The sequence below is a fragment of the Neoarius graeffei genome, chromosome 6, assembly GCF_027579695.1.
Source record: "Neoarius graeffei isolate fNeoGra1 chromosome 6, fNeoGra1.pri, whole genome shotgun sequence".
Classification (NCBI taxonomy): Eukaryota; Metazoa; Chordata; class Actinopteri; order Siluriformes; family Ariidae; genus Neoarius; species Neoarius graeffei.
In genome coordinates this window covers 40,484,772-40,497,952 of record NC_083574.1, presented here as the reverse complement: position 1 = coordinate 40,497,952, position 13,181 = coordinate 40,484,772, and the positions used below count along the sequence as shown (strand labels likewise).

Sequence of the window (13,181 nt, the reverse complement as noted above, 5' to 3'; positions counted from 1 at the left end):
ATACAATGCTCGAGTGTTCAGAGAATCGTATGTATGCGCTATGAAATAAATACAAAACGCAGTCATAAGGAGTTTGCTAGAGAGAGAGCGGTACCTGCAGAAGGACGGTCCCTCCAGGGACGCTGAGCTGGACACAGTATTTAGGAGCATTGTCCCAAGACAACAGCTGCAGGTCCTCTATGGTACTGTAGGACAGAGCCACCTCCATGTAACCTGTAGGCTAGAGAGACACGAGAGGGAGAAAACGTTTCATTTCATGTGCAAAAACATACAACACCGTCAACACACAAGGCACTTTTTATTCACTTCAACCGACATTCAAAGCCAATTCTTCTGGGTCGTATTCATTTACAAACATTTCCATCAGAATAGAAGACCTGAGCAACCCTGAGTAAATATTTAAAATGCTAAATATATTAAAAAAAAAAAAAAAAAAAGTTATTCCATGAAATCGAGTTGGCTTCAAGTCACACGATTGAGTGGAATAACTTTTATTCTATCCACATTCACTGGATTTTGAGAAACAGCATTTAAAAAAAAAAATTTATTTTTGCAAATTCCATAAATAAAAACTTGACACGAAATGTCCGACACACCATTTCCACTCGGGTTGGGCGGTATTACGGTAAGAAGGTATCCCGAGGTATCCAAAAGTACCAACGGTATCCGTCTCATTACCGTCATTTTAAAAAAATATATAATATCTAAATAAATGTGGGGTGGCACGGTGGTGTAGTGGTTAGCGCTGTCGCCTCACAGCAAGAAGGTCCTGGGTTCGAGCCCCGGGGCCGGCGAGGGCCTTTCTGTGTGGAGTTTGCATGTTCTCCCCGTGTCCGCGTGGGTTTCCTCCAGGTGCTCCGGTTTCCCCCACAGTCCAAAGACATGCAGGTTAGGTTAACTGGTGGCTCTAAATTGACCGTAGGTGTGAATGTGAGTGTGAATGGTTGTCTGTGTCTATGTGTCAGCCCTGTGATGACCTGGCGACTTGTCCAGGGTGTACCCCGCCTTTCGCCCGTAGTCAGCTGGGATAGGCTCCAGCTTGCCTGCGACCCTGTAGAACAGGATAAAGCGGCTAGAGATAATGAGATGAGATGAGATAAATAAATATGGAGTACATGAGGTCATAGTATAAAATAATAAATTGAAGATCATCCCGAATAACTGTGTGATCGTATTTTCACTAATTCTATCAATTTCCTAAAGAAGTTCTCATCGCGTGCAGGGTTGTTTATGTCGTTACCATGGCAACCCTGCGTGACATTTGGAGTCGGACAGAAAGCTTCGCAAGAGACTGAGACCGCGGTTGAAAGATGGCAAGTCAAGATAACGAGTTAGTGGCAAAAAAAATAAATAAATACAACATCGGCAGTGTGGCAGTATTTTGGTTTCAAACCAAACGAAAAGGGAGAGCCAGCAAACACAGATGAAGCTGTGTGTAAAGTATGTAAGAAGACGGTCATGGCGCGAGAGGGGAACACCTCCAATCTGAGAGCTCACCTACGGATAAACCATCCATTGACGGCTTCAAGGCTGAGTTTGGCGGCCCCACCAAAGACAGATGAAGCCGAAGGAGCAAGGCCAGCTGCCTCACAACATCAACCAACCTTGAAGGAGGCATTCTCCAAGTCAACGAAGTACTCAAGAGACAGCATCCGATGGAAGACCTGCACTCGTGCCGTGACCGAATTCATCGCGAAGGAAATGATGCCTTTCCATACGGTGGAGAAAACCTCGTTCAAAAACATGGTGAAGACGCTGGATGGCCAGTATGAGCTGCCGGGGAGAAAATTCTTTTCAAAAACAGCTATCCCTCAGATGTACAATAAGGTAAAGACAGAAGTAAAGTCATTGTTGTCTGAGGCTGAAAGCTACTCCGTCACCACCGACCTGTGGTCGTCCGTCAACATGACGCCCTACATGTCATTGACTGTACATACAATTTCACCTGAGTGGAAATTAGTGTCAAAATGCCTCCAGACAGCGTATTTGCCAGAAAGCCACACCGCAGAAAATCTTGCCGCTGCGCTACAAGACGCGCTTCACGACTGGGGACTTGACACAAAACTGGCAGCAATTACTACTGACAACGCTGCCAACATCTCTGCAGCTGTGAGGTCCCTGCGCTGGCCGTGGCTCAACTGCTTCGGCCACAATCTAAACTTGGCGGTCACCAATGCTCTGCAAGACCAACGGCAGAAAACTGAGCGCGCCCTTGGACTCTGCCGTAGCATCGTGGGGGCCTTTTCTCACAGCTGGCACCGCAAGAGCGAGCTGAGAAAGAAACAAGTTGAGTTGGGACTCCCAGAGCACAGTCTCATAACGGTAAGCTGACATTAAATAGTAGGTGTCTAAAGAAAAGGTTTAACTGTTTAAACAGGCAGCGCATGTTCAGACATAAATAAATAAATAAATCCATCCATCCACAGGACTGCGCCACTCGCTGGGGCTCTAAGTTTGCCATGGTGGATCGCATCCTCAAGCAGTCACAAGCCATCAGACATGTCCTGTCTGACGACAGAAGGAACAACCTCTCGCTCACCTGGCAGGACACGGATGTCTTGCGATCCATCCACGCAGCGCTGAAACCAGTCAGTGACCTCACAGACGTTTTGTCCGGGGAAAATTATGTCACCAGTTCCTCAGTTCCTCCATCCTACCCATGCTCCAGCTCTGCAAGGATTCTGTGTTGGCCGTGTCAGATGATGACGCCCAATTAACAAACTCCATAAGAACCGGAATTCTTGCCAAGCTAGAGGCCAAATATGCCAGCGATTCAGTGCGTAAACTCATCCAAAAATGCACCTTCCTTGACCCTCGGTATCGCGGAGGCTACGAGAGTGACACTGCTTTGGCCGAGACAAAGTCAGAGTTGGAGGCCGAAATGGTTGTACTCAATGCCCAAGCAGCCGCACCAGTGGGCATTCGAGTGGAGGAGGAAGAAGAGCAACCCCCACCCAAGAAAAAAATGACTCTAGGATGTCTGCTTCAAAGAAAAGTCGGTGCGCCGGCACGTCCGGTCGGTTTAGTGGAGCGGGCAGAAGCAGAGACGTCTGTCTATTGCCGGGAACCTGTCATCCAGGGAGAAGACGACCCCCTTGTGTGGTGGAAGCAAGAAGGAACCAGGCGATTTCCACTGATGTCAAGGGTTGCCCGCAAGTACTTGTGCATCTGTGCCACAAGCTGCCCGTCAGAGCGGGTTTTCAGTACAGCGGGCAAAGTTGTACATCCCCTTCGTGTCTTGTTGAAGCCAGAAAAGGTGGATATGTTGGTGTTTTTGGCAAAAAACATTGATTAGAACTGAGGTGCAGCTACAAATGTTTATTGTGTTGGTAGCCTACAATTTGTTGGTTTTTGTTTGTTTGTTATTTATTTTATTTTAGCTAGGCCTATATGGTCTGCTGTACATTCGCATTAAAAATGATAAAATAATAGGCCTAATTTTAGATGTACATTAAGATTTGCAATAAGATTTGCACTATTAAGATTTGCACGATCAAAATGAATACACGTTTAGGTTTCGCTGACTGTTACATCTGCACTTTCAAAAATGTTAATAAAAGTTGTTAATGCAGTATATGTTTTGATGGGTTTTTTTCTTCAATATTTTAGGCAAATGTAGGCCTAATGCTATTATGTTTTATGTTAGACCAGAGGGCCTCGTAATATTGATAAAATAATTTAAAAAAATCACCAACATCAATGTACGGTTAGCTTATAAGGTTAAAATAATGTAAATGACCGCGCAAAATCGAAAAAAATCTAATATGTCCCCTAAGGCACACCATAGCCTGGGGTACTCCACTTCCACGAGATCTCTCCAATGAGTTGTGTTTTGAGTAGGTTACATGAGTAACAACAAGGTAAAATAATATAACGTATGACATTTGGGATGTGGGTAATAAACGTTTGAAATGTCATCTACTGAAGAAACGGAAGAAAACATCGTAGCGTAAACTGTTCGGTTTCTGGTGGGAATTAGCAATGCGCTTGCTATCTTTGTTGGGTGTGTTAAACCGTATGGATTTAAGTGGAATAATTGTAAGGAGTTATGTGATCAAGACAACGTTTTAAGCAAGGTAAGGCCATTTGATTATTAATTTCCCCGCCATGGCATGACGTGGGCCCATATGATTTTGCCTTGTGCAGCTATCACGCATTTGAATTAGGTTCGCCTCATTTGCGCTGAAGAATATGGTTTATCGCGCAGTCTAAACAGACTTGGGTGTTGGTTGATTCTTTTTCTTTTCATTTCCCATGCTTGAAAGGGTATGATCCTGCTCATCGTGTACTTTTTTTTGATGGAGTAGGTGAAATAGTGCTGCAAATGGCGTTTCAACGCAGACATGTGTAAACGACAGTTGAATGCTATTTTCAAGATGAAGGAAGAGTTGCGTGATGCTTTGAAATATCTCTTAATCCATTCATCAATGCACACAATTCGCTATGCTGCTTTTAAATAGTACATTTGAGGCACAGGCGCAGGTCTGGACAAGGTCCGCCGGTATAGGCGCACGTTACACAGTAGGCCGAAACAAAATATTTTTTTCTCGGTAATACCGTATACCCCGGGAAAACACAGACAGTTTAAAGGCATCAAAATTTGGATACCGCCCAACCCTAATTTCCACTTAGAACGTAAACAAACCGATGAAATGACAGGAGCAATTTGTGAAAAATGCTATAATAATAATAATAATAATAAATTGGTGGCGGCACGGTGGTGTAGTGGTTAGCGCTGTCGCCTCACAGCAAGAAGGTCCTGGGTTCGAGCCCCGTGGCCGGCAAGGGCCTTTCTGTGTGGAGTTTGCATGTTCTCCCCGTGTCTGCGTGGGTTTCCTCCGGGTGCTCCGGTTTCCCCCACAGTCCAAAGACATGCAGGTTAGGTTAACTGGTGACTCTAAATTGAGCGTAGGTGTGAATGTGAGTGTGAATGGTTGTCTGTGTCTATGTGTCAGCCCTGTGATGACCTGGCGACTTGTCCAGGGTGTACCCCGCCTTTCGCCCGTAGTCAGCTGGGATAGGCTCCAGCTCGCCTGCGACCCTGTAGAACAGGATAAAGCGGCTAGAGATAATGAGATGAGATAATAAATTGTTTGGGGGGGGGGGGGGGGGGGATTTCTTTCTTACCATCAAATACTTTTTTCTTTATTTTTGTATTTTTTGGGGTTGAGTTTTTATTTTGTCCTTGGTTCGTTCAGCAACACGATCCGCCATTTTGTTCTTTTTCTTTGGTGGTTGGCAAACCAACTTAAAAGGTGCATTACCGCCACCAACTGGGCTGGAGTGTGGAACAGGAGATATTGAAGCAAAAAAAAAAACAACCCCAAACTATAATCTTTTAGCTATTTCTGTTTCTTTTAAACACTTGATAAAGCCGCCATTTTGTTTTTCTCTACTCACAGTAAAGGAGTTGATATCCTAGTAGTAGAGGAGCCAATCAGAGCACATGATTGCTCAGATCCAGTGAATGTGGAGAGATTTTGTTTGTTTGTTTACATTTATTGCCATTTAAGCATCTATGGCTATTTCATGGCCAATACAGGTAATAAATATCACATAAAATTAAAACCAATAAATAAATAAATAAATAAATACATCAAATACGTTTGTACACATCAATGCACTTCAAAAAGTTTAAAACCTTTAACCGTGAAACCTTATTAAAAATATCTAGCATTGTGCTTTCTTTAAAAAACTTCTGCCTTTGTATTCTAAAAGCAGGGCAAGACAAAATGTGCTTAATTGATAAGAGATCACCACAAAGATCGCAAAGTGGAGGTTCACCTCCAGTTAACAGAAAACCATGTGTTAGTCTAGAGTGTCCAATTCTACCCCTTGTGTAGACAACTTGGTCATGTCTACATGAAAAAGATTGAATAGTCACTTGTTTCACATTAGTGCATATTTCTTTCAGCTTGTTGCCAGCACAGTTAGTCCAATCAGCTTGCCGAATGTGGAGAGAATAAAATAAAATCTGATAACTGTAATGTGGGGTGGCACGGTGGTGTAGTGGTTAGCGCTGTCGCCTCACAGCAAGAAGGTTCTGGGTTCGAGCCCCGTGGCCGGCGAGGGCCTTTCTGTGCGGAGTTTGCATGTTCTCCCCGTGTCCGCGTGGGTTTCCTCCGGGTGCTCCGGTTTCCCCCACAGTCCAAAGACATGCAGGTTAGGTTAACTGGTGGCTCTAAATTGACCGTAGGTGTGAATGTGAGTGTGAATGGTTGTCTGTGTCTATGTGTCAGCCCTGTGATGACCTGGCGACTTGTCCAGGGTGCACCCCGCCTTTCGCCCGTAGTCAGCTGGGATAGGCTCCAGCTCGCCTGCGACCCTGTAGAACAGGATAAAGCAGCTAGAGATAATGGATGGATGGAACTGTAATGTTAGTGAGCTTATATGTTACACTGCAAGTAATAAACATCATAATTAAAAAGTGGCTCATTGTGGCCAGAAAAAAAAGTCATAATGACAACAGGTTTTGAGACATTTCAAAAAAAAAAAAAAAAGGATTAAAAATCAAAAGCTGAAATGAGTGTGCACAAAAAGGTGAAGAGGTCTGAAAACCTTCGGAACTAGAAAGAAACTGCTTACGTCAAAGCGGTGAAGTTTCAGCCACCTATTCTGAACATCTCCTCGGTGGTTATTTCAGTTTCACTTTAACTGATCTTAGAATGACTAAAAAGTTAGCGTTCTTGTTATGCATCACCCAGGCTGCAGCATCTCATTTTTTCAGCTCCACCAGACCCTGCCTGGAGTGCTCGCGGTCACATGGCTTCAAATGTCAACAGGCTGTTCCCGGTCTCCATCTCTCTACAACACAACACAACACTGGAGCTAGCGGTTCCTTTATTAGCCTCCCTCCCACCTCTATAGCTCGGCTCTTCCGTTATTAGACGCGGCCTCCCCCTGCTGTTGAACAAACAAGGCTATTACTTGATTTGCACTGCCCTCCCTCTAGACTCGAACCAAACCGCAGTTCCTGTATTTGTCAGCCACCCAGTTCAACATAGCAAACAAGCAGTTCCTTTCTTTCGCTCATTCTCCGTCTCTCATCTGCTCTCGCTCCCCCCCCCCTTTCTCTTGCTCACTCGAACAAATATGCGATTCCTCCCTCTATCTCTCTCCTTTCGTAACAGAACAGAATGGGCTATTATTTTATTTACAGCTCCTCTTCGAGATGATCGAGCAGCTGGCTGTTCCTGCCTGACCTCCTCCCTCTGCTGCTGGGGTTAAATGTGCACCTCCAACATGTGCTGCATGTGAGAAGACGCTCATGACCGTTCAGGAAGGAAGAGATGGCGGGGTGGATTGGGGGTGGGGGTGGGGGGAAGAATCCCTTTCAAACGCGAAAGCAGAAGCGTTCTTAAGCAAAGGGGGAGATTAATTCAATGAAATTTAAAAAAAAAAAAAAAAAGTCAATACGTGAACATGGGAGAGAGTGTACAGCACGGCTCTGAACCTCTTGGCCAGGTTGTCATAGTGACAGTATCCTGAGCGGCAGCTCGCCGTGGTAACTCTGCTTTAGCTCTCACTTCGATCTGTGGCCATCTCCGTCTCTTACCGCACTCTTCCCCCCAAAAAAAAGCTTTGTGTATCCCTCTGGTTCATCACATTCGGCCTCTTTTTCATGCTGCAATTCTTCCTTAAAGAGGAGCTGAACAGCTCTTGTCGCCACATTGCCATGGAAACAAAGATGAAAAAGAGACATACGTTTTTTTTTTTTGTTACCAGGGAGATCCAGATGGAAAAAGATGTTCAGAGTGGGGGTTGAACAATAGTATATATTCAGACCCTTTCTCTGGAAATGATGGACAGATTTAGATCTATCTATCTATCCATCCATCCATCCATTTATTTTTGCACATTTCCTCCTCATGATTTCAAGATGCGTAGGAAAAAAAAAAAAAAAGCACCCGAGTAGACAGCATGGAAGAGCTGCTATGCTGTTTCTGAAGAATTTCTCATTTGAAATGCTATAAACAACATCCCGGACCTTGATGAAAGATAAAGTACACAGACAGACGCTCGAGATAGTGTGACTCAACGACGACACGACACACTGTTACACTCGGATGACATAAATGCAAAACTAAATGCAAAGCCGATGATACAGAATTCCTGCCATATGATACACTCGTCAAAAGAGTGTCGAGGCAATGAAAAGGGATCTGAATAAACTCCTGAATTTGGCTGCCTTTGTCTTGTATCTGATGTACACCTAAAGTAATAATAATAATAATAAATTTATATAGCGCCTTTCAAAAAACCCAAGGACGCTTTACAATTATAGACAAAGAAAAAAAAACAATAAAAAATGAATAAATAAATTAAAAAAAAGTAAAAAAGTCCACCAAGTAGGGGTCAGGATGTAATTCCAGTGGTGTCGCAGCCACAGTCCCACCAAAAGGCGCACGAAAACGAGTCCCACATCTCCAGCACCGCCGCCGTGACGCCGTCAGCCACATCGCTCGAACACCACGCCGTGGATCCACAAAGCGAGCAGAGAAGCTCCGCCACGCAGAGTGCTGGTGTGTCCCAAACTGCCTGCACAGCCGCCGCGACACCACCGAGCAACATCGCTCGGAACATCACGCCAAGCGTTAAAGCGCAGGACAACCAGGATGTAAAATGAGCAGCGAGCTCACTGCAGTCCACAGCTGGGAGCGCAGGCATTGCTCACGGCGAACCAAGGCCTGGAGGGAACCGACGCCCAAACTGGGTCCGGAGCTACACCACAACCGGCGGACAAAAAACACTCAAACATGAAACCACACAAACACAAAAAATAAATAAAATGAAAACTAAAAAAGAAAGAAAATCAAAATAATAAAAAAAAAAAAATAGCTCTGGAGCTGCGGGGTCCGGCGGAGGCAAAGTACACACCATAACGAGGAGGAATCTAAATCAGCTCAGCCCTGGTGAGGGCGAACAGGTTCAATAAAACCTGATGTTGCAGGCAAACCTTTGAGAGCAATTTAAAAAAAAAAAAAATCATACTCAGAGAAGGAGAAACAGAGGGCAGACGAGTCATTATGTGCCAAGATGTGGTGTGTTAAAAAAAAAAAGTTTCCACCTGCATCAGTTTTCGTTTTGCATAAATATGATCAGGGCTGATGCTGAGCTCTGAAGCATTAAAAGGCCTTTATGTTTCTGTAAAGATCTCAAATCAGCTAAGAGTATACCAGGTCGCCACTAGAAAGGAATCATCTGTGCACCTTATTACATGTGTAGACGCATATATTTCACAATATTGTAAACAGTTCTTGAAATGACTTCCTTTCAGTAACCTTTAAAACCCCTGGGAACACTTTCAAAATGTTTAAAACAACAACAACAACCAAACAAGGACTAAAGCTCGATCTTATCAGTAGCAAATTCCAGAAATATTATATCCTGTAACTACAATTTAATTATAGCTAATAACTAAATGCTGTAAAGCGTTCAGAGTTGCGTGGGCATATCGGGTTGCATAATGATTGACAGTGGTGTCTCTGTGGCAATGAAAACAACTCTGGGGGAAAAAAAAAAAAAAAGTGCTAGCACTAGCACTTTCTAGTTTGATTTTACGCAACAAGGCATATACGTGGTATAATATATTTTGTAAATATATCTAGCAGGAAAATCAGCTGTGTGTGCACGCTACTGCTATTTCCACTTTCCAGCAGATTTAAAAAGCTACACGAAAAATCAGTAGGGTGTATGTAAACTTTTGCATGTAGAAGCAGAGTGTACGTCACAACTAGATTAACATCATAAATTATACCGAGCCTCTTTCAACTGCCGCACAAATCGGGTCCATAAGTATTTCTACAGTGACAGATTTGTTTGAAAAAAAAAAAAAATTATGAAAATTGTCCATTTTTCACAGGCTCAAAAGTAACTGGACAACTTGGGGGCGTCGTGGATAAGGCGCCATACCATAAATTCGGGGACCCAGGTTCGATTCCGGCCCGAGGTCATTTCCCGATCCCTCCCCGTCTCTCTCTCTCCCCCGCTCATTTCCTGTCTCTACACTGTCCTGTCCAATAAAGGTGAAAAAAGCCCAAAAAAATATCTTTAAAAAAAAAAGTAACTGGACAACTGACTGATCAACAGTTGCACGTTTCTTCATTATCGCCTAAGAAATTAGAGAGATAAAAAGTCCAGAGTTGATTTTGCATTTGGCAGATGTTCATGAGAACTCTCAAATATGCAGTCCAAAGAGGTGCTGACGCAAGAAAACCACAAAACAGACCAAAATCACGTATACAGAAAAGAAAAAAGGAGAGTGAGACAGAGAACGAGAGAGAGAGAGAACAGAAACGGCCAGAGTGGCCAAATGAACAATTTCGTACAATCTTAAAGAAGGAACGCACTGGTGAGCTCGGCAACACCAAAAGGCCTGGATGATCCTAGAATTCTTTCCTTGGTGAGGAAGGAAAAACAAACAAACAAACAAACAAACAAAACCCCCCACACCCTTTCGCAACATCCAGCCAAGTCACGAACACTCTTGAAGAGGTAGGTCTATCAAAGTCTACAATCAAGATGCCTTCATGACACAGAGATGCAAACCATTGGTAACTCAAGCACATGAAGGCCAGATTAGATTTTGATAGAATGGATGCCCAGTTCTGAAACAAGGTTCTTCAGACAGAAGAAACCAAGATTAACTTACATCAGAATAAATGGAAGAGAAAAGGAATATGGAGAAGGAAAGGAAGGGCTCATGATCCAAAACATGGTGGACATGGGCAAGCATCGCTGCTAACAGATCTGGGTCACTGGTGTTTATTGTTGATGTGACTGCTGATAGAAGTAGCACAATGAATTCTGAAGTGCATAAAGCTATACTTTCGACTCGGATTCAATCAAGTACTGCAAAACTTATAGGACGGTGCTTCACAGTACAGATAAGCAAACAGTGGTGCTTGAAAGTTTGTGAACCCTTTAGAATTTTCTATATTTCTGCATAAATATGACCTAAAACATCATCAGATTTTCACACAAGTCCTAAAAGTAGATAAAGAGAACCCAGTTAAACAAATGAGACAAAAATATTATACTTGGTCATTTATTTATTGAGGAAAATGAGCCAATATTACATATCTGTGAGTGGCAAAAGTACATGAACCTTTGCTTTCAGTATCTGATGTGACCCCCTTGTTTAGTTGCAGGTATTGCTGCACGTTTGTGGTAACTGTTGATCAGTCCTGCACACCGGCTTGGAGGAATTTTAGCCCGTTCCTCCGTACAGAACAGCTTCAACTCTGGGATGTTGGTGGGTTTCCTCACATGAACTGCTCGCTTCAGGTCCTTCCACAACATTTCCATTGGATTAAGGTCAGGACTTTGACTTGGCCATTCCAAAACATTAACTTTATTCTTCTTTAACCATTCTTTGGTAGAACGACTTGTGTGCTTAGGGTCGTTGTCTTGCTGCATGACCCACCTTCTCTTGAGATTCAGTTCATGGACAGATGTCCTGACATTTTCCTTTAGAATTCACTGGTATAATTCAGAATTCATTGTTCCATCAATGATGGCAAGCCGTCCTGGCCCAGATGCAGCAAAAGAGGCCCAAACCATGATACTACCACCACCATGTTTCACAGATAGGATAAGATTCTTATGCTGGAATGCAGTCTTTTCCTTTCTGTGAGAGAGGCCTTCAGTTGCTTAGAAGTTACCCTGGGGTCCTTTGTGACCTCGCTGACTATTACACACCTTGCTCTTGGAGTGGTCTTTGTCGGTCGACCACTCCTGGGGAGGGTAACAATGGTCTTGAATTTCCTCCATTTGTACACAATCTGTCTGACTGTGGATTGGTGGAGTCCAAACTCTTTAGAGATGATTTTGTAACCTTTTCCAGCCAGATGAGCGTCAACAACGCTTTTTCTGAGGTCCTCAGAAATCTTTGTTCGTGCCACGATACACTTCCACAAACATGTGTTGTGAAGATCAGACTTTGATAGATCCCTGTTCTTTAAATAAAACAGGGTGCCCACTCACACCTGATTGTCATCCCATTGACTGAAAACACCTGACTCTAATTTCACCTTCAAATTCACTGCTAATCCTAGAGGTTCACATACTTTTGCCACTCACAGATATGTAATATTGGCTCATTTTCCTCAATAAATAAATGACCACGTATAATATTTTGTCTCATTTGTTTAACTGGGTTCTCTTTATCTACTTTTAGGACTTGTGTGAAAATCTGATGTTGTTTTAGGTCATATTTATGCAGAAATATAGAAAATTCTAAAGGGTTCACAAATCTTCAAGCACCACTGTACAACGAAAGCAACCCAAGAGCTTCTTAAGGTAAAGAAATGGAATGTTCTTAAATGGCCTAGTCAGTCAACTGATTTGAGAATGCTTTTCACACTTATTGGGGGAAAAGAAAAAAAAAACCTGCAGTAAAAGACCTGCAAAGCATCTCAAGGGAGGAAAACTCAGCATTTGGTTATATTCACAGGTTCCAGACTTCAGGTGATCACTGACTGCAAAGGATTTGCATCCAAGTATTGAAAATGATGCTTATATCTATAATTACGTTCATACGTCCAATTACTTTTCAGCCCTTAAAAATGGAAGGCCAATGTAAGACAGTCTAACTCCTACACAGTTAATGCAATACAGCTTTGTTAAACCCCTCGAACTAAAGCTGAAACTCTCCACTTCAATCACATCTTGATAGCTTCAAGACTGTGTACAGAGCAAAATCATAAAATTTGGATCACGATCTAAATACTTATGGACCTGACTGTGTGTCATGTGACTGTGCGCGGCTTATTACTCTTCAGCGTCATAAGCTTTGCTGGTGAAACTCAGTAAGCTCAGATGTTTCCATTTAGAACACTATTTGTATTGTATAAATACACAGAAAACCCCTCACGAGGGTCATAAACTGGAGTCTTGGCCGTTTTTATTTTTAATTATACCATAATTCTACTTTTTTTTTAACAGTATTAAGCGTAGATCACGATCAACTGCTACCACAAACTACGTATGACACTAAATTAGTGTCTATAAAATGCTAACACAACTAACGAGAAGGAGATCATAAGCAGAGGCTGAATAGGCAGGAAAGAAGAAGTCACTTTAGTTTCTGTGGTTGGGGGTGAAAAAGAAACTTGCATAAGCAGATTGCAGATTCTGATTGGGACTTTGGTAATTAGTAAATACAGTGGTGCTTGAAAGTT

The 13,181-nt window shown here is 43.0% G+C and overlaps 1 protein-coding gene across 1 annotated transcript in view; it reads right to left on the bottom strand.

The window, feature by feature from the left end:
* The window catches only part of cmip (c-Maf inducing protein), a 101,296-nt gene that overhangs the window by 38,823 nt on the left and 49,292 nt on the right, over nt 1-13,181 (bottom strand). The window contains exon 2 of the mRNA XM_060923645.1: nt 95-220. Coding sequence (XP_060779628.1) covers nt 95-220 — 126 coding nt within the window. The remainder of the gene's footprint in view (nt 1-94; nt 221-13,181) is intronic.